This window comes from Hyperolius riggenbachi, chromosome 3 (genome assembly GCF_040937935.1).
Source record: "Hyperolius riggenbachi isolate aHypRig1 chromosome 3, aHypRig1.pri, whole genome shotgun sequence".
Taxonomy (NCBI): domain Eukaryota; kingdom Metazoa; phylum Chordata; class Amphibia; order Anura; family Hyperoliidae; genus Hyperolius; species Hyperolius riggenbachi.
In genome coordinates this window covers 194,468,912-194,494,715 of record NC_090648.1, presented here as the reverse complement: position 1 = coordinate 194,494,715, position 25,804 = coordinate 194,468,912, and the positions used below count along the sequence as shown (strand labels likewise).

At 40.1% G+C, this 25,804-nt stretch overlaps 1 protein-coding gene across 3 annotated transcripts in view; it reads left to right on the top strand.

Annotated features, from left to right (window-relative positions):
- NEDD4 (NEDD4 E3 ubiquitin protein ligase) overlaps positions 1-24,897 on the top strand; it is a 172,402-nt gene extending 147,505 nt beyond the window's left edge. For all 3 annotated transcript variants that reach the window (XM_068275495.1, XM_068275496.1, XM_068275494.1), the window contains 10 exons: positions 1,984-2,105; positions 4,700-4,770; positions 6,277-6,372; positions 6,469-6,542; positions 6,919-6,979; positions 13,507-13,566; positions 13,653-13,760; positions 16,097-16,193; positions 18,093-18,165; positions 18,248-24,897. In XM_068275495.1, the coding sequence (XP_068131596.1) occupies positions 1,984-2,105; positions 4,700-4,770; positions 6,277-6,372; positions 6,469-6,542; positions 6,919-6,979; positions 13,507-13,566; positions 13,653-13,760; positions 16,097-16,193; positions 18,093-18,165; positions 18,248-18,350 (865 nt within the window). In that variant the 3' untranslated portion in view covers positions 18,351-24,897. The remainder of the gene's footprint in view (positions 1-1,983; positions 2,106-4,699; positions 4,771-6,276; positions 6,373-6,468; positions 6,543-6,918; positions 6,980-13,506; positions 13,567-13,652; positions 13,761-16,096; positions 16,194-18,092; positions 18,166-18,247) is intronic.
- The last annotated feature ends 907 nt before the right edge of the window (positions 24,898-25,804 follow it).

The following is a 25,804-nucleotide window of genomic DNA, read 5'->3' as shown; positions in this document are numbered from 1 at the left end:
ATCCTGTTAGCGTGACGTCACTTCCGCCCCGCGAGTGAGAGAGAGCCCGGTCACCGGCTCGGTGTAGTGGGATGCAAGCGCACCTTGGCTGTGTACGCTGTGCCGGCCAACGGAGAACCAGGTGAGACCTGCCCAATAGGAGGATTGCATGCAGTTTTCGGAAGCTCTGAGCGCCCCTCTTCTTTTTATATCTATTTTGCAGTGGCACATCTTGGGAGCAGCCGAGTTTTTCCGCGTGGGGGCCTGATCGCACTTGGGGGATTATACCACTACCCCATTTTCTTACAGGGTAGTTTAGGCATGGATAGGGAGGAATTGAAACATCTGCTCTGTCAACTCATTCTAGCTTTTGTGATTCAGAGAGTTTCAACGACAGACATGGCACAACAGCCAGGCTAAAAGTATTATTTAAAGTAGAACTAAACTAGGAACTTCTTCTCTGCTCTAAAAGATTAGCCACAGCATGACAACACTCAAGGGATAACATTTTCTTTATTACAGTTTATGGAAATCTTAAATAGGTAGAAAAAAAACAAAGTCTTGTAAAAGTAATACATTTTAATGGCTAACTGATAAAGTTAAATAATGCTAGCTTTCTGGGATCTAGTCCCCTTCTTCAGGCATATTTCCAGATGTAAGCTGAAGTAAAACACTGATGCAGATAAATGGTAAACACGAAGATGACAGTTGTGTTGGTTACTGTTTATCCGTTAGGTGTCAGGTGATCAGCAGGCTGGAGCCAGTGAGTTAGTGCAACCATACATGAAATCCAGCAGGTTTCTGAAGATCATGAAGCCAAATCAATCATGTTACTTAAGGTGTCATGAATCCTGTTCCACAATTTAAACCTTCTGTTAATGTCTTGAACATTTTCATAAATTTGTACTCAGAAACTTTTCTTGATTGATCATTTTTGAAGTTACCCTTAAGAACAAGTACTTTTAGATCTTGCATGCTGTGTCCTGGTTCACAGAAGTGTTGGAAATCTTAAAAAAACCCTGAAGTTTTACTTGGATTCACTTCACTAGAAGCTCTGAAAGCGTAAAGGTGCCCATAGACTATGCCGATTTCCCACCGATATACAGCAGATTTGATCACTGTGATGATGCAGACGCTGACCAATCTGCCAATTTTCATCCAAAATCGATCGATTTCCTCAATCTGTCCAGGCGGAAAATAATGGGTGATCGGCGGCGGGTCGGTAGCACGTCGTTGGGGGCGTTCGATTCGACGATGACCAAAGCAGCAATACATCACCTGTCCCTTTCTCTGGCTGGTATTTTTCTGCATCTCCTCTTCACTTCCTGCCTGGTCCTGTGAAAAGGGGAAATTCAAACAGTAGAGTGCTCTCTACTGTTTGAACTTCCGGCTTGTCACAGGATGGGACAGGAAGTGAAGAGAAGATGGAGAAGAAGGCCAGCCGCAGAAAGGGACAGCACGGACCCGGGGACTTGCGCTGGAGTACAGGTAATGTATTGTTGCTGGCCTGGAGGAGGCGGCGAGACAGGCAGAAGCAGTGGCAGCTTCCACATATTGTGAATTGATTTTATGCTGAAATCGATTCAAAATCTGTGTGCAGTTTATGGGCAGCCAATAGATCCCTCTCTGATTAGATTTGATCAGAGAGGGATCTGTCTGTCTGTTCGATCTGGTGGCAATGGACCAGTGTATGGCAGTCTTAAAGCCTGTGTTTACACAGGGCAGGGAGTTGCTCCATACAACTCACAGCTATGATTCACAGCTGCTGATAAAAGATGATTGACACAGCTAATTAACACTCAAGCACAGAGCACAGTCCAGTGAATTTCTTCAGCAACCATGTGAAATTAAAACTATTTTATGCTGTACTAATGTTTGGGTCTACTTTATAAAGGAGTCAGCAATAGGAACCTATTCATTCCTTACATTACAAATTTATGTTCAGTGTGTAAGCATTTTTGAAGCTGTGGGAGAATGGTGACATGAGCCTATTTCTTTCTACAGCGATAATTATACTCTGCAGATAAATCCGAACTCTGGACTGTGCAATGAAGACCACCTTTCATATTTCAAGTTCATTGGGCGTGTGGCTGGGATGGCAGTTTACCATGGAAAACTCCTAGATGGTTGGTTTACAGTTTATGTGAAGTTTGACAGTCGCTATATTAAGATGTTTTTCACTTTTTTAAAGCAGTAAACACAGTTATTACTGTTAGTATTTTGAACAAGACTCTATAGAAAACAATATCTAAAATGACAAGGTAAATACACAATATAAGGCAGTACTGATAAAATAAAGTACATCTTGTACCATATACATAGAGATGTAATAGCAAAGTAGAAACAGCGACACCATTGAACAACAGGAAAAGCATTTCTGCCCTTATCCGCTTACAACCTAAGGGGATATTTAGTGGATTCAAGTGGTAACCTGTATGTAGGATGGTGCTGTGCCTTACTACATTGCTTAGAATTAATCAATGGGTGGGTCAGTAACTGAAAACATTATACACTGCCTGATGAGGTGAGTTTTAAAGAGAGTCTGAAGCGAGAATAAATCTCGCTTCAGACCTCATAGTCAGCCCCTGCTAAAACGCCGCTATCCCGCGGCTAAACGGGAGTTCCTTACCCCCCGAAATCCCCTCCGAGCAGCGCATCCCCTCTTCCGGATTAAGGCAGGGCTAACCGCCGCAGCCCTGCCTCACGCGTGTCTGTCAGCGCGTATCTCCGCCTCTCCCCCGCCCCTCTCAGTCTTCCTTCACTGACGGGGGCGGGGGAGAGGCAGCGATGCGTCGCTGATAGACGGCGCTGAGAGGCAGGGCTGCAGCCGTTAGCCCTGCCTCAAGAGCAGCAAAATCTACAACCAAGTTGGTTGTAGATTTTGCAGGGGAGGGGGGGGGGGGGGTTGGGGGGTCAGGGACCCTCGTTTAGCCAGGGGCACACATGCCCCTGCTGACTATGAGACAAGAAGCGAGATTTATTATCGCTTCAGTCTCTCTTTAAGGTTGTGCTTGAAGGCTCCAACTGTTGGTGAGTCTAGAACAGAAGTAAGTTCCCGAGGACAGGATAGATAGACACATGAACAGTCCTTTATTTCAGAAGCAACTGGGACAGATGAGAGAAGATCATTAATAGCACACAGTTTTCACTTAGGATAGTATCTGAATATTAGTTTAAGAATGTTTGAGGGAGCAGTTTTAAAGGGAAATTTGTAAGAGTTAAAAACTTGAACTGAATTCTATGTTTGATGGTCAACCAGTGCAAGGCTTGAGACAGGAGACGGGGGAGATGTACAAGTCAAGTGGCAGAGTTGAGGATGGACTGGAGAAGTGATGGCACATTTACTGGTAGACCAAATAGAGGAGGGTGCAAAAATAATTTAGCTGAGATGTGATGAGTGTACAATAGCATTTGTGTTGCATGTGATGCTAGGAAGGAGTATATTTGGGAGGTTTTTACATTACAAACCGGAAATAATTGTGTGAATTTGGGGTTTAAACAAGAGTGCCAAAAAGAAGCTTGATTCTTTGATTGGCTCTGTATGGATTTTAGCAGATGTTCTTTCTAGGATTAAAATTTTCTTTAAAAAAAATGAAGTTTTTATTTGATTCACTTCACAAGCTTGTGACCCTGCTTTCTGTATAAACACCAGCCATTCCAAATCCTTAACCTCCAACTGATTTTGGCAGCCCCTGAGGATAAAGCCAGAGGTAAATGTACTTAAGAACAAAAAGTATGAAACCCAAAGATACACCAGTCTACACTTTACACAGGATGGGTGTGTCAGAGGATGAGGGTGTGAGGCCACATACACACATCAGACCATAGTCTTTGGAAAATGAAAGATCACAGACCAATCTTACCACCCTTCATGTAGTATGAGAGCCATACTCTACACAGTCTTTTCTATGGAGCTGAACTCCACATCAGGAAAAAATCTTTGCAAGATGCTGCACACACAGACGCTGTACAGACACAAAAGATCAGTATCTGCAAAAGATCTGTTCCTGCCAAAAATCCATTCCTGCAAATTGCAATGATAGTCTATGAGATCTGCAGATCATCATACACACATGATTTAACTGACATTCATCTGCAGATCTGCAGATCTGAAAATCCATCCTGGTGGATCTGATTCTGCAGATGAATGTCAGTTAAATCATGTGTGTATGATGATCTGCAGATCTCATAGACTATCATTGCAATTTGCAGGAATGGATTTTTGGCAGGAACAGATCTTTTGCAGATACTGATCTTTTGTGTCTGTACAGCATCTGTGTGTGCAGCATCTTGCAAAGATTTTTTCCTGATGTGGAGTTCAGCTCCATAGAAAAGACTGTGTAGAGTATGGCTCTTATACTACAGGAAGGGGGGTAAGATTGGTCTGTGATCTTTCATTTTCCAAAGACTATAGTCTGATGTGTGTATGTGGCCTGAGAATGAACAGAAGGATCCTTAGCTCAGAGCCTTACCTCAGACAACACACATTGCTGACCAATGTCCAGGAATATACTGGCTGAGAAATTAGAGCAGCTCTCGATACAAATGACAGTCCTAGGCTGTATATATATGCAAATTATGAGGTCTTTTTTTATCAATAACTCTGTAGGAACACTGTTTTTTCATAGTAGTATTTTGCCTTGTGTGTACAGATAGACTAGTATTTCTCTGCTTTTTTTATCCTGTAAATGTTTTTATTTTATTTACTTTTTTTTTAAAGGCTTCTTCATCCGACCATTCTACAAAATGATGCTTCAGAAACCAATAACTCTGAATGATATGCAGTCTGTGGTATGTTTCAATTATTGTAATGCAGTTTCTTTTTAGCTTGTTATATTATTGTGCATAATATAATCATATTAGCTCTGAAATGCAGATAACAAGTCAGATTGGACATGCTCATGAGTATCACTAAATACAATTTATTTTTTATTATGAATACCAATCTTTCTGAGTACTTCTCCCTCAGTATTGGACAACTGACATTTTAATGACTGGTCCGGCATCCCAAGAGTAAATGCAACAAAGCCATAGTGATCAATGCAGATTAGTTATTTCCATGATCTCTGATGACTAAACACACATACAAGCAATATGTTCTTATCTTCGTTAACATGTCTTGGTGTTTTTAGCTCTCTTTGCTGGCTAAAACTGTCGCATTATTTTAGAGGTACAAAGACAACTTTGCATTTGGCCAAAACTGCCCTTTAGATGTTAAGTGGAAAAATGTTTACTCTTATACTGTATGTCAAGCAATAAAGTGGAAAGGCATTAGTAATCAGTCTTTTCCAAGGGTTGACAAAGGGAGTTCTGTCCGTTTTTTAATTAACCACTTCAGGATTCGGCGTACGCTTAACTACGCCCCTGAATCCTGAAGTGGATTGCATGGAAACGGCCGCTCGTATGAGCGGCCGTTCCATGTCAGTTCACGGAGGGTGTCTCCGTGAACACCCTGCGAGCCTCCGATCGTGGCTCGCAGGGTAAATGTAAACACACGGGGAAGATCTTCCCCGGTGTTTACATGTATACGGCGCTGCTGCGCAGCAGCGCCGTGGCGGAGATCGGCGATCCCCGGCCTCTGATTGGCCGGGGACCGCCGGCACCTGATAGGCTGAAGCCTATCCTATCCGGCGCAGGACGGAATTCCGTCCTGCGCCGCTCACAGGGGGAGGTAGAGGGAGGGAAGGGGAAGGCGGCCAGGAAGCGCTGCGGAGGGGGGCTTTGAAGAGAGCCCCCCCGCAAGCGCAAGCAGCCGTCGGCGATCAGACCCCCCCAGCAGGACATCCCCCTAGTGGGGAAAAAAGGGGGGGGAAGTCTGATCGGCCTGGCTGCTAGCTGATCGGTGCTGCGGGCTGGAGAGCCCACGCAGCACCGATCAGCAAAACCACCCGGTATCCGGAAGTGGTTAATATTGTTTAGTGTTTAGTACACATTGCTATTTCTTCTACTCCACAAAAGTAAATTGCATATTCTTTTATAAGCAGGTTGCCTCTTGCTGACTGCTAAGTGGATAAGATAGCACATATAATTGGCACCTGCTGCTAACCTTCCTGGTAGTCACATGAACCTGACAACTCTGCATCAATAATCTTACGTGACTACTTGTTTTATTATCTGTTGCAAATAGCAAGGGTTTTCATCAAATCACTATCGCCCCTGATATGCAGAAATCTTGTTTGATATCTGTCCTCACACATATTATGCTTAGACACAATTTCCACTGTGCAATAATAATGTGTTAAGAGAACCTATACTTAGTGAATTGTTAATCTGTGCTATCTGATGTCTCTTCTGCAGGACAGTGAATACTACAATTCTCTTCAGTGGATTCTAGAGAATGACCCCATTGAATTAGATCTGCGGTTTACTGTAGACGAGGAACTTTTTGGACAGGTAATAAAGATGGCTTGGATGTGCAACAACTAGATCTTGATATTTATAAAACTGTTTAGCTAAAACAAATAATTTCTGTATCTATCCATTTTCTAGACCCACCAGCATGACCTTAAACCTGGTGGATCAGAGATTGTAGTCTCCAACAAGAATAAGAAAGAGTACATACAGTAAGTGTGTGAAAGACAATATACCTTAATAAAGTAAAGAAATAAGTATTTTCTGTTGCTCTAAGGTCATGTCTAATGGTGCCCATACACTGGACAATCTTGTCCATCTGTATAGTTTGAACAATTGCTTTTGATAATACCCAATTTTCTTATTGTGCATTTATGGTGGTATGGTGGTTGGCCTGCTAAGTATGTAGAGTTAAAAAAAAAAAATTAATTTCCCAAGTTAGTATTGGATTATTTTTGACACTGTTATAGCCAACTTTGCAAATATTTTTTGTGGGTGAAACAATGACTTCCATTGTGTAAATTTAATCTACAGTGTGTTCTTTGGCCACAAATGTCTTGGTAATATCTTTTTTTTTACTTTTTCCAGCCTAGTCATCCAGTGGAGATTTGTAAACAGGGTGCAGAAACAGATGGCTTCTTTTAAAGAGGTAATGTACTAAATGCCTGCCTAATTGGAAACTATTTTTGTTATTGTTTTGTAGTAAAACCTACAATAAAACTAGCAATTTAGTGGTTTCTATGATAAAATGCATAAAGTCAAAACATGCTTTTTAGTCCATAAACAGTGGTTATGTGAAACAACGGGCTTTTACATAAGATGAAAGTATGTGCCGTCTTTGTGAGAAAGGAAGCAACGCTGGCTATGTCTTAGGTTAGATATTATGCTTGTCTAAAAAGGTCCGTTTTAAGAGTGCATTTGAAGGCTTCAGATGTTGGAGAGGAATAAACGTGCAATCCAGAGACCTGAAGATAAAAATAAGTTTAAAAAGTGTGTGGAGATGTCTAGTGTGGAATTAAGAAAAATACATTTCAGAGATGAGATTGTACTTGTGGTGCCCTCTGGAAATCCATGAGGAAATGTGAAGAAGTCAGGCTGCATAGAGCTTTTTAGATTAGTTTTCTGTTTCAATTGCCATGCCTCTAACTATTGGCCAGAGCAGCAAATGACTTAGATAGGAGCAGCACTTGATGTGTGAAGAGTGGTAGGTATGTCAAAGAGCAGACCTCAGGGTGGTTTGAAGTAGTGCCAATATGTTCTCTGGCAAAGTGGCAAGAGAGTTACAATATTTAAAAGGGGGTATGAGGGTTCACATTGTTATGGGGTAAGCATTTGCATCTTTATTCTAAAGGAAGAGTCAAATATGTGAAATATATTTATTATTATTCTTAATTTGTAAATCAGAATCCCAATTGTTTATTTCACCAAGCATAACTGGTTCCTGCCCAGAAATGGGTTTGGCACAATATATAGCTCAGTAGAAGAAAGAGATACAGTACACAACATGCACTTTACAAAACAAAAACAATATACATCATGCAGAATCAGTTTGAGAGGCACTGACGCAATAGACCGATGAGTTGTAGACTTGTAGACTGTTTGTCTGAAAAAACGCCGGGGCCACAGCCTAAGGGAGGGGGGCACTGGTAGGGGGCAGTGTGTTCAGGGAGTTCAAGAGGTGACAGTCGAGGGGAAAGAAGAGTTCCTGTGCCTAGTGGTCCTGGCCTGGGTGAGGGATCATTGGCATCCTCAACGCTGTAGAGTGCAGTCTGGTGTTGTATAGGAGGTCAAGTGAGGGGAGTAGTCTCCCAGTGATCCTCTCAGCTGACCTGATGACCCTCTGTAGTTTGTGTTTGTTACTGGCAGAGAAGCCTGCATACCAGACCCAAGATGGAAAAGCAGAGGACCGATTCAATGGTGGTGAAGTAAAAACTTGTCAGAATCCCTTGGGCTGTGCCAAACTTGTTCAGTTATAAAGCCCCAACATACTCCGTGTCACTGCAAAGATAATTTACAGATATGTTACATGATGAAATAAAGGCCAATATATATCAAAATACAGATGGAAACTTTATTTTTTTTTATTGAAACAAGATCCATGCAGACTACAAGTACATTCACAGTTATGTTAACATACATAGTTACTTTTTGTGTAATTTAAAAAAAAAAAAGTGCATGGCGCTAAACATGACTGGCGACAATTTCCCCTTCGTTCTTTTTAAAGCTTATGGAATAACCTCAAGTATTGTAAACCTCATTTTGTGCTAAGTATGTGTAAATGCCACATACTGGAATTCTGAGATACGGCAGGAAAGTGAGCACTGTTTAGTCAAGCTAATGGTACCCATACACACTACAATAAAAACATTAGATTCTCCCAATTATTCAACCAAAAGGATCACATTGAAAAAGTTGAAAATATTAAGATTAAGATTATTCTGTTTTTTTCAATAAAAATCCGACCGGGCATGTTGGAAAAATCTTTATAGTCGATCTAACTGAATAACTGAACAAAATCGAATTGAAAAAAATTATACCATGCATGGGCATCTTTACAGTTGTATGCAGGACATAACAAGAGTGTGGTTTGTGAGTCAACATCAGATAATCAGTGAATAGTGAACACTAAGCGGACATAGTGGTGATGATGGTCTAGTTTTTTGATGAGTGAAGGCCCATACACACGTCGGATTTTCCCGACCGACGGGTCGTTTGAACGTCCCGTCGTTCAGTCGTCCGCACGCCAAATCGGGCGTGTGTACAGACTGTCGTTCGGGTGATGAGACTGATTTTGACCAGTCTTATCACCCGAACGACAGTCTGTACACACACCCGATTTGGCGTGCGGACGACTGAACGACAGGACGTTCAAACGACCCATCGTTCGGGAAAATCCGACATGTGTATGGGCCTTTAGGAGAGGAAGAATCGGCACCAGCAAAATAATCAGGTAAAATAACTGCTGCTGTATAAAGACGTGTCCAAAAGTCTTTAACCTCACAAAAACCCAAAGTATTCAGCACAGGTCTGATGATGGTATCAACTTCAATATCACATAATTGTATACTTCCAATAGTAACCATAATCCAATAGCAAGATAAGAGGGAGCTTACCAGCTGACAAAAACCCACATTAAGGGGCTGTGTCAGAGCATGAGATGAAATCACGGGGCAAATGATTGCCAACTTACCTCACTCTGGGACTGTATACTGTGACATAACAATGCCCTCAATCACAACTACATCCACAACTGTCGATGTGCTCCCAGCAAACCATCAAATGGACTCCATAACTTTGCATTGGGTAAATGAATAAATAAGACAAGGCACAGAACATTTATATTGCGCTTTTCTCCTGGCGGACTCAAAGCGCCAGAGCTGCAGCCACTAGGACGCGCTCTATAGGCAGTAGCAGTGTTAGGGAGATTTGCCCAAAGTCTCCTACTGAATAGATGCTGGCTTACTGAACCGGCAGAGCCGAGATTCGAACCCAGGTCTCCCGTGTCAGAGGCGGAGCCCTTAACCAGTACACTATCCAGCCACCACAGCTGTGTAGACTGATTTTTAATAAATCCAATTAGGCAAATAAAATTTCACATGAACTGGCCTTATATATGTTAAAATGAAGCAAAAACAACTCGCATCCGGGGTCCCTAGAAATGTGCACCCTAATCCAAAAAAAGCATTCAATGCAAAATCCTCTGAAGAGAAGGTTGAAAGGTGCCGCTTATCTCAAACCCAACCAGTTTTGCTCACTGGCGTCCGTTTTAACATATGTATAGTCCATGTGAAATTGTATTAGCCTACAATAATAGACAGAAGTCCACAATGAACCAAAATATAGCAAAAAATGCATCCAACTCCATGATGAAATAATGCTTAACTTTATTAAGGCATGGCATATAAAATCAATTAAAAAAGCTGTAACAGAGCTGAGCACCACACTGTGCGGACAAATGGCTAATATAAGTATATATTATATGCATCTATAGGTATAAATGAATCAAGGGTAAGAAGGACAGCCTCTCATTGCAGAAAAAAATGGCTGCATGTATAGGTAGAAATATATGTCAAAATGATGCAGCAAAATGACTGATAAGAACACAAAGTATCAAATTCATATGCGGTGACCGCTGCAAGACCTCCACTTACCCTGGAAACAATGATGTCCGCCACAGCGAAGCTCACTCAGAGGCTATGTGACACGTATCGGACTTCCGTCCTTCGGCGGAGATAGTGAAGTGATGTGTGCGCCGTTCCTTAAAACCTAGTGCTGAGACGATCGTGAGTTTTTTTTTTTTTGGTTTTTTTTTGTTTTTTTTTTAAACCTGGTTCCTATTAGCTTTAAAGAGAGTAAATGGTGTGGTGAAGAGGAGTGAACATTATGGCAAGCCTGCCTCTTCCTATCTGGAAATGTGGCTTTAGGCAAAATATTTGTTTTTTCAAAGAGTGATTATGGGGACTTAAAGAAATGAGCAGAATGGGTAACACACAGAGGTACTGTATGTGGATCCAGCATGAACATGCCTCTGTGCTTGCCTTGGGTAGTTTTAACTCTGGTCAGGTATCCTTTAAAGAAAACCAGAGCTGAATGGATTTAAAAGCATTATACATACCTGGGGCTTCCTCCAGCCCCATGCGCAGGGATCACTCCCGTGCCTCCGTCCTCAGGCTTCTCCCTTTTCGGTATCCGGTCCCGTAAATTCCTCCAGTCGTGGCCAGTCTGCGCAAGAGGTAGTGCGCTCTTTACGTTTCTCTCCGGCAGCTGCCAGAGAGAAACGTAGGGGGCACACTTCCGAAAAGGGAGAAGACTGAGGACAGAGGCACGTGAGTGATTCTTGCGCATGGGGCTGGAGGAAGCCCCAGGTATGTATAAAACTTTTATATCCTTTCAGCTCTGGTACACTTTAAATATAATTTGAGCCACCTCTCAGAAGACTAAATTACTACCAGAAAAGGAATTACAACAGGACAATAACCTAAACATTTTAGTCATTCCACAAAATCAATACATTGAAAGAAAAAAAGTAGAAGCTTCTGTAATGGCCAAATCAAAGCTTGGATCTAAATCTCACTGCTGTGGTGTGATAGTTTCTGCACGCAGAGTTTATAAAAACCACAACAGAAAGAAATGGCCAAATAAATCACTCATTGAATGCGGTAGACTGGTAGACAGTTTGAGGGGGGTTTTTTTTCTGTCAAATGGCGCAATACCAGGTTTTAGAGGAAACGGTATTCTTACCTTTTCTAAAGGAGGCCCAATATCAATTGTATGTGTTAAAGGGAACCTTAACTGAGAGGGATATGGATGTTTCCTTTCAAACAATACCAGTTGCTTTGCAGTTTGCTGATCTCTTTGGCTGCAGTAGTGGCTGAATCAGACACCTGAAACAAGCATGCAGCTAATCCAGTCTGACTTCAGAGTACCTGATCTGAATGCTTGTTGAGGGGCTGTGGCTAAAAGTATTAGAGACACAGGATCAGCAGGAGAGGCAGGCAACTGGTATTTTAAAAGGAAAAATCCACATCCTTTTCAGTTTAGGTTCCCTTTAAATACATTATTGCAAGGTCAATTTTATGGTTTTTTGTTAAATTAAATACTTTGTCTGTGGCACTGTTTCAAGATAAAATGTTGATCTGTTTCATTGTGTTACAAAAGCTACAGAGTTTTTCACTGGACAGGGTTTGCCTGAAGCCAGTTTACAAGCATATGTATCTATGCCTATTGTTCTGATCCGCCATATATTGAAGCACAATAGAAACAAGCAGAACAGCTGATTATGGGAAGAAATGTTTTGCTAAACTCTAACCTCATTACTTTTGTTTGGCTTTCAATAATTAGTAGTATGCATGCAAATCAGAATCAAATCAAAATGAATCTCTTTGAACGAGTAGATAATTGGGTATAATGACTAGTAGGATACATGAAGTTTATCTGTGTAACGTCTCCTTTTCAGAACTATAGTAGAACCACCTCACTTCTTCGTCAGCCTTTCTAACATTTCTATTGTTATTGTTTCTCCCTTGATCTCTGGCCCTCCATTTGTTCTCAGAGACATAGCTGTGTTTACTATTTTCATTATGATTCATCTTTTTTCTTAACGAAAAGATAGCTCTCAGAAGCATTTATGGAATGATTGTCAGGAGTATAAAATATTTCTTTTTTTCCTTCAAGGACATATCTCCGAATATTATGTAGTATCTGGTTTAAGCTACGCTTATAAATTCTGAGAAGTGGACTGTGAAGTCATGCTCTTCTAACAACAAAACACATATTTGCAGTAGCCCCCCATCTGGAAACAAACACACTCGGTATGCAAATGCGTGCCTCAGTAACTAGGAAGCATACACACTACATGTAGTTTACTGATAGTAAATGGTTGTATACACTCCCAGTGCTCTCTGATTACAATGGTTTCCTCATACAATATCAACAAAGGGAGGCTGACAATCCAGTTCAAAGTTGAAAAATGACTGTCTATTGTTTTTTTTTTTGTTTGTTTGTTTTTCTTCTTGCATTTTTATTTTTTATTGTGCAAATAAACTACAGAACTAGAAAAACACTATAAGGAGGTTTGTGTCTCTAGATTTTAGCTATTGGGAAAGTTATGAGAATTGTAATAAAATCTGCCAACTTGAATAAGAGAACAGGAAAAAAAATGTTGAAGGCGTCCATTCCAGTGCATCATATACAAAAATATACCAAATATTACACACGTTCCTTTAGGTAATGAGGCACCATAAGAGTGTATGAACCTAAGGTGGTCGTTATGGACACCAGTAGACTGTATAGCAGCCTCGCACAGTGTTGGAAAAATTTAGAGGAATTGACAAATATTGAAAAGTATAGAAGTGATGGGGTAGATCAACAGACTTGAGTTGCTGCTCAAACTAACCATGGGCGCTAAATTTTGACGGTGCATAATTTGTTTGGGGAACAGTAAATAGACCAGTTGCTCCTCACTTAAATTTTGCATCACCATTTGGGCTTTACAGTTCAATTGTAGATTAAAAAAAAAAAAAAAAAAACATTTGTCAAGATTAAGTGAATCCCATTTCACCACAGACAAGGTATATGTGGCAGAATTCTGAGCCACCAGGGTTATAAGATTGTTCTTGTATTCTCAAACTCTGTGATGATTTATAATAAGAATGTCTTCTTTTTTTTTATCCAAAGGGCTTTTTTGAACTTATTCCTCAGGACCTGATTAAAATATTTGATGAGAATGAACTAGAGGTATAGTATTTTTCTTAACCATTTCAATGTTCGTTTTATTGGTGGTTTTAGTAGCTGTCTTAGATGTCCACCTTCTTGTTTCCCAGCTTCTTATGTGTGGACTGGGAGATGTGGATGTGAACAACTGGAGAGAAAACACAAAGTATAAGAATGGTTTCTTTGCTGGGCACCAAGTTATAATATGGTTTTGGAAGGTAATGTGACTGGATTGTGTTTTTTTTTTTTTTTTAAATAAAATTTTAAAATGGGTATGAAAACAGCAGACTAAGTACAGAATATAAAGTACAATCAATGTGTAAAATTATGACCATGCAGAAAACCTGTGTAGCTTATGCATAGGTTTTCTATTATTTTTAGACAAGAAAGAAAAGCGAAAGAAGATTTAGAAAAATATAAAATACATTTTATTAATCATTTCTCATATAAAACCTTAAATCGTTAAAAATGACCCAATCGCAGGCACATTTAGGAGTATAGATTAGTGTGGATACAACTGATTTTGGCTAAGTGGACTGAATAATTAATCATCCAAAACTGGCCAGTTAGATTGATTACAGTTTCCACAATAAAGCAATCAGACCATATCTTCAGTAGCCTATAAAGAAACCTAGACCAAGCCGCATAGGAGTGTGCACCAAAGTTGTATGCATCAAAGTTGAATTCTGGACATGAGTGACACAAAGCCTGCCACGATATAATCCTTATGCAGATTTGTGCATACAGCTCCTTCTAAAGTGGATTATTAGCAGCGTTTTCATTCTCTGTTATGGCATGAACAATTGTGCACAATACAGATAGGAACCAAGGAATAGAAAAAGAGTCCGCCAGAATTTTTCCTTATGCAGAGATATCCCAAAGGTTCAATATGAACACCTGTAGATCACTCACTGACAGGGATTCACCCTTCCACAGTGAATGAACGCTATATAGTGGTTATCTTCCTTGGTATAAAGTAAGAAATTATACACCGTGCATTTAAATGTTCCACCAAAGGACAAAGAGTCCGCCAGGAAATTTTCCTTATGCAGCATTGTCCCAGAACATACTGTGTAGGCATCTGTAGGCCACACACTGACAGGGACTCACCCTTCTCCAGTGAATTGGCAAGGTGTGCAAATAGGCAAAAAAAAACTATAGGCATCAGTCATAATGTTCAAGATAATCAAAGTGCAGATTGCGTTGTCAAGTAGGTTTGCAATTGGTAACAGTGGTTGGTTATTATATACTCATCCAGAGCAGTGTATGCAGTGATGCCTGATTGAAGTCCGTGCACCATCCACAGTGCATCCCATTATGTGCCAGGCTGGGTCAGTAAGGGAGCCCAAGTGTCGACCGGTTTCACTGGTAAAACACCAGCATCATCAGGGTACGCTTACAGAGTGGAAGCTCCAAATGAGGAAGTGATCTATGACATGTATATGGGATTACCCTGTCGCTGGGTACAGAGAAAGCACTGTTTCTTCCTTGCACGTTCAGTTAGATGAGTCTGCTATGCTGTGAAATATCATAGCCATTTTCAAGCTAATACGTAGCTAGCCAGAGGCGCCTGATGCTATACAGATGTCTGGGATGGAAACCAAAATATTTTTATTATAATAAAAATCATCATAAAAATGTTCTGCTCTAATGTTCAATAAAGGACTCGGTTTTGACCTGCTGATTTCCTTTACTTGAAAGTAAACAGAATTGTAACAGATCCTTCTTAATATGATATGAATAATGCAGAGAAACACAATCCTGAAGAGTGGCTGCTTTTTCTGTGGAGAAGGGTCAGGTGAAATTTCCAAATAGTATCAAAGGGAGAAAGAAATCAATGCAAGAAAAATAAGCAATTTTCAGCAGAGCAAGTGCTCACTGCACATTGCTAGTTCTATTGCATGGCCTTCTAGGTCTGTCCATTTTTGTTAGTATTAAGCACTGAAACAGAATGTCTATCTATATACTATTTGCAACAAGGACAAGATTAGTATTCACAAATAGAATTGTCATATTTGTTTTATGGCTTCATCCACTGATCTACTGTTTTGCCAGGGAATTTTTACTGCAATGGTAAATAGAAATGATGGCTCAATGCAGAAAAGTAAGGTCTAGTTAGAAGTGAGTATGGAGCCTATTTATTAAAAGAACAAAAAAATAGGAATAGAAGCTTTTAGTTTCACATAAATAAACGCCTGCACTTTATAAATAGATCTTATAAGCAGTGGTGTGGTATGCTCACACACCTTTACTAGTCAGACCAAAAGGTAGAATTCCTAAAAAGGCTTCTATAATTGATCGTTTTATATAAATAAAACATGTTCTAAACCACTATGCATCCCCTTTAAATCTCTGGCTGTGGAGAAGACCACATAACAGCAAGTTAAGGGTCCAGTAAAACTAGGATTCCGTTTTATTTCATTTTTAAATTGGATCTTTTCTTGGGTCCATTGCTTCAAATAACATGGTCAGATTTATGTTTATGCTTGTTTGTATACTGCTTTGTATTACGTTGGAAATGCTATTGTGATGGATGCATTCTTTGTATTTGTAGGCAGTATCATTGATGGATGCTGAGAAGAGGATAAGATTTCTTCAGTTTGTCACTGGTACTTCTCGGGTACCTATGAATGGATTTGCTGAGCTGTATGGTAGGTGTGACCAGTTTTGGAACTGTGCTACATCAGCATTCCTTAAAGTAAATGGAGATCGTAAAAAAAAAAAACCCAGATAGTTACCTAAGGAGAGGGAAGGCTCTGGGTCCTATAGAGCCGTCCTTCTCCTCTCAAGGATCCCTCATTCTAGCGCTGGCTCACGCAGTATTCAACCAAATTGGTCAAATACTGCCTTCCGCCGACGGAGGCTTCAAAAGTCTTCAGGGAGCCATAGTGCTCCCAAAGACTAGCGGCTCCGTACTGCACCTGCGCGATCACATTTTGTCGTGTGAGCACACAGGCGCAGTAGTCTCCCGTGGCAGGGGATTCAACCGGGTGAGCCAGCGCTGCAATGGGAGAGCTCTATAGGACCCAGAGGCTTCCTTCTCTTGGGTAAGTATCTGGTTAATTTTTTTTTTAAATGATTCCAATTAGCTTTAACTGTCCGCAAACTGAATGATCTATTCAAGCAGTGATGATGTATATCTAGATGGGTGGTAATGACACTTATTTCATGGGAATTTCTAGTCTGCTTTTTCCATCTTGGGAAACATTAGATCTGGTCTCGAGGCCCAATGACAATTTATGGTGTGAACTCAATATTCTAAAAAGTAAAAAATATGTACTACTTCTGTTTTCCACATAAATGTTAACTATAGCTGACCCATTTACAGTGTTCCTACATGCAGGGGTGCTCGGATACCCCTTTTCAAAATCCGGATCTGATTCCAGATACCCAGATATCCGGGACGGATATCAGATTTCAATATTTTCCAATCCGGATCTGATATCCGACCCTAGTATCCGGGATATCCGGGCAAATTCGGATATCCGGATAGAAAAACCGGAAGTGGCCTTTAAATGGTTTTTTGGGTATATGAGGCATGTAGCATCATTATTTTGTAAAGGGGAACACTAATTGATGATGTGGGGACTTAAAATTACCCCCTCCCCCCCCCCAAAAAAAAAAAAAAAAAATTGGCTGTCACCATTAGGCCTAGGTTCCAGACAGCGGTCGTGCAGCCCACATTGTGTCCAAAGTCCAACCGCACAACTGGGACATGACAGTTTTCAGCCAAGACGCCTCCAAAAAATTACGCAGCAATTGTGTTTTGGGTTAAATATAGGTGGTATCAGTGCCTGTGGCACCCTGGCCTGGCGGTGGGAGCTGCACAGGGAGCAGGGCAATGCAGCAGGTGTAATGTGTGCCAGGAGCATGCCGGACGTGGCACGTTGCAATTGGCACTTAGCACGTGGCACGTGTCACTTGGCACTTGCCAAGTGGCACTTGCCACGTCCTGATTGGCTCCAGGACATCATCTCCTTAGTTACAGTATTTCAGATCCGGATATCCGCGGATATCCGCGTTATGCGCACAAATATCCTCAGATAGCTATCCGGATTTTTTTAAAAAATCCGGAATCCGAATCGGATAGCGGAAAAAAAGTACTGATATCCGGGTTACCCGGATATCCGGAATTCGGATGAGCACCACTGCCTACATGTGCCCAATGCTGCTGACAAGTCATATACTGTAGGCATTGTTTAGTCTTTTAAAATTGGTTGATTGCATGGATACTTTAAAGGCCATCTTACGCTGATATTTTCAGTAGATCACATACTAGATTTAGTAAAAATGTCTAATGAAATGTGAAAACTCTCTAAAAAAAAAAAAAAAAACATAAACCAAGGCCATCTTTTTTTTTTTTTTTTTTTTTTTTTTATTTGGCTTTCTTTTTTCTTTTTCTTTCTTTTCTTTTTTTTTTATGATGGGAGAAAGGTTGGGGGGATACCCATTTTGGTTTGTTTTATCAATTAATAACCGTCATCTGAAGGGTAATTGATGATACAGGTCTTGTCACAGATACATTCTGAATAATGGATATGTGATTTCAGGCTCCAATGGACCACAGTTATTTACAATTGAAAAATGGGGCACTCCGGAGAAACTTCCCAGAGCTCATACATGGTAATTCTCTTTACTCATTAGCACTGTTAAAACCTACTTGGAAGTGACAATTTCCTAACTTTTCCCCCTTTTTTTTTCTCAGCTTTAACCGCCTGGATTTACCTCCTTATGAGTCATTTGAAGACCTATGGGATAAACTACACATAGCAATAGAAAACGCTCAAGGTTTTGATGGGGTGGACTAAAGACAATAGAACGGAGAAATGTGGAACAGTGCTAAGTTTACAACAAAGTATATAGATTTTTTTCGCAGGGAATCTCTGTAGTGGTGTTTGCCGTTCTGATTGATGGAAGTGACCAGAAAGACACCTCACTGTAACTACCACAAAATCTTCCTACTGCAAAATTCCTGCCTAAGTTTTACCATTTAGGGACATTGGTCCCATATTACCTCTTAGAAAAGACAACCTACATGGTCAAAATCTACTGAAGTTAAAACTGTGAAAAAAAAGAAATTCCAATCAAGTAATTAATTGATTTTTCTCTGTCACCTAACGTACAAGATAAAACCACTTCCAAGGTCTATGGTCTTTATCAAGGCTGGTTCATATTTAATCACAGCTTGTGCCAGAGGTTTTCAATCAACTAAATTTCACAAACTGTGAATTTTTTTTTAATCCCTTATGATAAGTGCTTATGTATTATTTTTTTTTATACTTGTGAAATACAACTTATTCCGAAAGTTATTTTCACATTCTCCTGGCCATTTTAAGCAATGGTAGTGCTTTCATCTGTCAGTGATTTGCCTGCCTGCCTGATTTGTTTGAGAACATCCAAATTGGAATACTGTGTTTTACCTGTAAGGGTCAGCATGTGCAGTTAGAGCCTTCTTCAAAATTAATATGTTGCCTGCACTGATGGCCATTGGAAATCCCACTGCAAGGGGATGTATTACCTGAAATTGGTCAAAGGCATATGGCGAATGTTGGCTGATTTTATGTAGTCGAATGACTGGCTCATGTCTATGGCAGACATTGTAAACCACGTTGTCTCAGGGACTGATGGCTTTCTGAGAAATTGGAGAACCCTTTCCTGTTGCTACAGGTTCCCACCGAAATTGGCTGGCATTTGCCTTTGCCAACTCCTCCTTTAGAGTGTGAACAGGAATGAGTGGGTAAACTGAATTGTATGTATGTTGGAACAAGAAACATTTGTGGATCGTGCATTCTTGTCTATGGCTAACTTTAAAGTGGATCCGAGATAAACTTTTACTCATTGCATAATTGTGTTCCTTTCATATAGTTTATAGGGCATTCCTCAAGCCAAATACTTTTTTTGTTTTGTTTAATACCCTAATTCCCTATAAACTAACCAAGCCTCGCCCACAGCTCCTTTTGTGCCTTGGCACTGTAGCAAGGGCGTATGAAAGCTCAGTCTGGGCAGGAGGAGGAGTAGGAGGAGGTTACTTGCCATTGATTTCAGATGCAGAGGGGAGGAGGAGAGGGGACTGAATTTACACACAGGCAAGCTGATAGCATCTCCAGTTCTCAGCCTGTGACAATGTGACAAACAGAACATGGCTGCCCTCATTGTATCACAGTAATAAATAATCATAAACTTTTGAAGCTGTTTGCAGCTAGATATGCTGTGTAAACTATCTGAATTTAGATAAGATATATAGACAAGTCACTTGTTATAGTTCGTTTTTCATCTAGGTTCCACTTTAAGAAAGAACCTTAGCTAAATCTTTTATTTTGGAAATGGTGGGAAAAGCTTAGAACCTCCTGTCTTTGCTTTTGGTCTTCCTGTTGAATACTTTTCACTCTTACTTCCGTATTAGTGACAAGTATTACCATGGCAGGACGTGAAAGCGAGATCTATGCAGCAAGAATGCAAACAGCAATAAAACGTACAATTTTAATCATCAAACTTCCTTAATTCACACGGAGCTACACATTACCTCTTTTGCATTGAAGCTGCTTTTGTGGCAACTTCCGGTATCTCTGTAAAGCACAACAACGTATTGACCCCGGTTATCTGTAGTTAAAAACCACCTCAACAAGTTACTACATCATTTTGTGGCAAAGTACAACCTTAACACAAACACAGGGGGTGTGGCCACACTTTATGCCACCTTACCACTATTTCTACAGTGCTAGTTTAAAAAGAAAACAAGTGTATAAAGCTTTAACTTTTTTGTTGCATGTGCAAACAGCGACCATAGCTACATCCCCCCCCCCCCCCCCCCCAGTCATTTTATTGATTTTGCATATTTAAAAAAAAAATGTGATGGCGCAAAAGAGAAACCAATCCCCCAGGAAAGGAACATGATCATAAAGTTAGAAAACACACAGAGGCTTTTAACACTTCCTCCAATCATAACTAGTCATTTTGTCCATGCATTTAAATCCTATTACAATGAAAGTCGTGAAATATTGGCAATTAGCATATCCATATAGTAAGGCTAATGTTAGCTATACAGTCATATCTGGGTGTGACCATAGACACACTACTCCCCACCTGACCATACATAAGTATCTTCTTTGGGTAGAAGCAGCAGAACAACCTCTTACAAACCCTGTCCTCACCCACACTTAGTAGTTAAGGACATAGCTTCACAAGACATGGCCATACTCCCCGCCCACTCATCTAACTACAGTATATCAAACGTGCTCCAATGCAGAGGATGATGTATGGTGAGACATGCACAGGGGGCGTGGCTATGGTTGCAAATGTGCAGTTATATGATGAACTACAGATTGCATTTGGACCTATGAGTGCTTTTGGATACAGTTTTCAAAACTAACACTGTATAAAGTGGGGTTAGGCTATAAAGATTACTTAATGGCTGTATATTACTTTAGTTTTTGTATGTTCTTGTGTGTATTTGTGATTCTTACACTTTACTATACACCTTACATCCTCTTTGTGTGTGGTGTTTATATTTTTTTTTCTTTACTTGCCTCTAGTACTCCAGTCATTAAACACTTAATTTCTTGCAAACATTATTCCTAAGTTGTTCTCTTCTGGTTATGTAAGAATTGTAGGAAGTCTGTAATTGTTTTGCCATAGAATGACTTATGCTCAGGCTACAAAGTTACTATTTTTCTTATGATGAGAATGTTTTCTTTTTCACTCAGAAGTAAATTAAATCTGTTCAGTTTATTCTAAGGAGCAAGATGTTAGTATGTGGGAGCCTGCATTAGCCAGAGCGTGCACACATGGATTCTTGCACAGTTGTACAGTATAGACATGTTTACAGACTTTATACGTTTACAATTACTTTAGCTCTATCTAGTATGTATGTGTATATGTTTATATATACACATGTACATATACACTCTTTAGTCTAGTTACCAAATAATGTGTTATAATATCAAGTAACCAAAGTTCTTTTGTACTGTGATTAGTCCGTCACTTGGTGTGTGTGTGTTTTTTTTCTACACTTAAATTATTGTTTTACTATGTGGAAACTTTAAACATATTTTGTTTTGCTAATCTAAATGTTTATTTCTGTAAAAGGAACTTTTAATCTTTTATTTTACTTTCTTCTTTTATGAAGTGTACTTGACTTCTGCTCCATAGAGGAAGCCATTATGTGAGTTGCTGAAAACTTCTGAGAATTAGAATTGGTGCCAGCCACTAAACGAGCATTTGGTGACCAGACTCCCTAATGTAACTCACTGGACCTGACCAATCACATTGGGTTATATATTTCTGACATATTCATACAATGACCAGGAATCATGGCTGCACATTACATCATTGCATCAGGTTGCTGTAAAGGCATAAAATGGCACTTCAGCCTTGTAAATTATAAATGAAATATACGTGAGACGTCTATGGAGGCTGCCCTTGTTGTGTTTATTAAAACACTGTTTTGTTTTTAAATTGTTAAAGATGAAACAGTCTTTAATATATTCTGAATGTGTGACCTGGCCAAGCAATGTAGATTAGGTGCTGGAGTTCCATTCCCTGTTGCTTGTTCTAGACCTGTGATTCAGGCTCTACTAGAGCTAAAGGATTAGCATGACAGGCAGGTCATTTGCAGTTTTGGAAGGAGATGGCTGTGGCAGCTGCCATATAGCTTTTTCTTCAGACTTCCCCTGTGCAGGGCCCATAGTCCTTTATATAGTATCTCTATACGCCTTAACCCCCTTGGCGTTATGATTTTTTCTGGATTTTGTGGTCTAAAAGCGGTGCAATTTTTTTGCATGCTTTTAGATCCTAAATCCTGGGGAAAAAAATCATGCTGCTAGGGAGTTCTGCAGCAGCCCAGCACTCACTAACCTACCAGGGATTCAGCGCTGCAGTTTTCCCTCCGTCCATCAGGTGGCGCTGTAACCCTATAGTGAGTTTTCCGGCTGTCGTCATGACGACAGACGCAATCTCACCAAGGGGAAGCAGAGCCTCGGAAGAGAGGAAGAAGAATGGCGGTCGACGTCGGGATCCCTGGGAGGTGAGTTGAGATGCCCGCCACGCACATTGCTCTGCATACAACTTCCGGCCGCTGCCATGAGTTCAGCTTCGGGATACCGCTCCTGGCATGTTTTTTTTACCCCATGCTGAACTTGTGATTACTGCTAAGGAGATTAATATATTTTCAGTTGCTTTTCCATATCAGTCTGCTCCTCATCTGTAAATAGGGCTATTGACAGAAACCCCCCATCTTGCTTGGTCTCTTCTCCCAACAATATGTTATTAAATCAAATTAATAATCGAGATCTACTTGATATTGATTGGTTACCCACTTACCACCTTTCTTCATTCAGTGATGGATCGGATTTTGGCAAGAAGCTAATCTAGCTTCAATTACATAGCTGCTGTTGCTAACTCTGTATCGCCCAATGCAGTACATATATATGAAGCCATTGCTTATATACCACTCCCTCCTGTAATGTCTTCCCCCATTCACCTGCTCAGCTACATGACGGATAACTTTTTCTGATCATTTGTCTGATTGATATAATAATTAAAAATTAAGTGTACTTACTTTTTTAATTTTTTTTTTGTTATGTTTTTTTTAAAAATTTACAGAAAGTCTTTTTAAGTTTGATTGCCTTACAGGGAACCTGAAGCGAGAGGTACTTGGAGGCTGCCATATTTATTTCCTTTTAAGCAGTGCCAGTTGCCTGACAGTCTTGCTGACTCTTTGGCTGCAGTTATGTCTTAATCACACACCTGAAACAAGTATGCATCATATTTTTGTCAGAAACGCCTGATCTGCATGTTTTGCTCAAGGTCTATGGCTAAAAGTATTAGGGGCAGAGGCTCAGCAGGACATCCAGGTAACTGGTGTTTAAAATTAAATATGTTGGCCTCCATATCTCTCATCCCTCTCACTTCAGGTCCCCTTTAATGAATAACCACTGTGTGCAGAGAAGAAATGTCTGTTATAAGAACTGGTGGAAGAGGCCAAGTGAACGAAAAGATCTGCCCACATAAGTAGCCCTGCTGACAAATGAGAAACTGTCAGATATTTACCACTGGCATGTTTGATTACTTTTAACATACTTATAAATCTATTCTGCTGCTGTATGACCTGAGTGACTGTGGGGTAGCAGAGAAGCTGATATTTAGCTGCAGTGGTCATTTAACCTTTAAATGACGCAGGGAAAAGGTTAGATCGCTTGTCAGGTTTTGGTGATAGTTTGTGTCTCCCTCTGAGAAATCCTCCTCTGCTGCTATCTTGATGATACTCATTCCTCAGCTGTGAACTGAACATACTGTGAACAGCCCACAGGCTTCTCTAAAGGAATATGGGGACAATTTACTCCCAATGGAATACACAAGACAGTAACAGCTTTGGTGTCTCCGCATCTGGAAGTGTGGCGACATCTCTGCAATGTTGACAAAAGAGCACAAATAAAACCTGACAAAGTGGGTGCTGAAGGGTTAGAGCCGAAAACTAAAGCTATCATTCCTCAATGGGTCTGGGGTGATAGAACAAAGACTCTGCTCAGTCTGTACAGTGGCAGTGCTGTTTAACGTGGACATGCCAGGAGAAAAACAGGCTGTCTGAGTGATTCATGTTGTTTCCAAAGCAATGATTAAAATATCTTGTCTATGCATGAGACTATTAGTTCACATCACAAGATGGCTTCCTCTCTATGCAGTAGAAGGATCTAGAGTTACATTTTAAGAACTTATGACACTTTACTTTTTGAAATACTGTCTGACAAGCTTTAGCTTGTGATTGTATATTGTGTCCTGATGTATTTATGCAAACTTGAATTGGGGCTGATATGTTTCTATGCAGTAAAATGAAATATGCAATTGTAATTTACACAAAACAGTGATATTCTCTGGGCTTTGCTTGTCCAAAGCCCAGCATCCAATGGGGAATATTGCAGTAAACTGTACATGGTGGGGAAAGTGGATGTTCAGTATTCCCAGCTCAGTTGACCATTAACATGAACCCAGCTGCTTATTTGGTGACTGTATACATTGTATTGCTGTTTCTAGCTCCATCTCTGCCCTATGGGTCTGCAGATTTTACTCACTGCAATACAGAGTTGGAGCACTTGCTCAAGAAAGTGGCTAAAGCACCTTATATCCTGATGCAAAAGCACAGAAAACAGAATTTTTCCTTGAAAGATTTTTGTAATATCCCATTGAATATGTTGTTGATCATTATGGTTGCATCTTTATTCCTTGAAAGTATTAAATGTAAATAATTTATATGAAATGAAAGTGATTGTTTTACAACACAGTCAGATATTTTGTACAAATAAATTGGAGAAGTAAAAGCATTTCAATTGTTGGCATAGTTGTTCCTTATTTTTTAATATGCTAACATACAGTGATCTTCATCAACAAATAAATAAACATTGATTCTATCTATGATCGTTGTCCAGATTTATTCTGCTACCTATCTTATCGAATGTCATTCAGATCTCCAGGTAGTGGTCTTATCTTTCATACATTGTCTAAACAACTACTGTATACTTTTCTTTGCCCTTACAGTCCTCCAACTGATAAAACAAATATCAGCATAGTGCCATAGGAATGGCACTAATGATGCTAGGTACACACGTTTTTTTTTCGATAGATGAGTTCGATTGATAATTTCTGTCCTGTCCGATTATTACTTTGATAGTTTTACGGCTCGATTTCTCATAAACGTGAATGGAAATTGATAAGAAAATCGAGTGGAAAAAGCGAATTGAAAATCGATCGCACGGGAAATTGACAAAAAAAAAAAATGCATCGTGTGTACCCAGCATAAGCCCACTGAAAAGTGTTCTTTACCCTTTCCATGCCTAATCTCTTCCCATATGTTTACAATAATTACATGTCTAATATCCATTCTTCTGAAAGCCAATGACTTTTTCTCGAACTCTTGACACTCTAGTCATCCACTCTTCAAACCCAGGAGCATTCGGTTTCCTTAACCTTTCCGCAATTTAGTGTTTTGTTTTTTTTTGCTAGCTGGACCGAAGCAGGTAAAAGTGGCGGCAGAGGCTGTTAAAACCGACACCGTACTCAGCATTAAACGACAACTGTAGCGAGAGGGATATGGCGGCTCCCTTATTTATTTCCTTTTAAACAATACCAGTTGCCTGGCTATCCTGCTGGTCCTCTGCCTCTAAAGGTGGCCACTAATGATCCAATCTTTTTCATCCAATCTTACCATTTCTATGTAATATAAGGTAACTGCCCAATGTATTCATTCAGTATATTCACTCAATTTACCCTT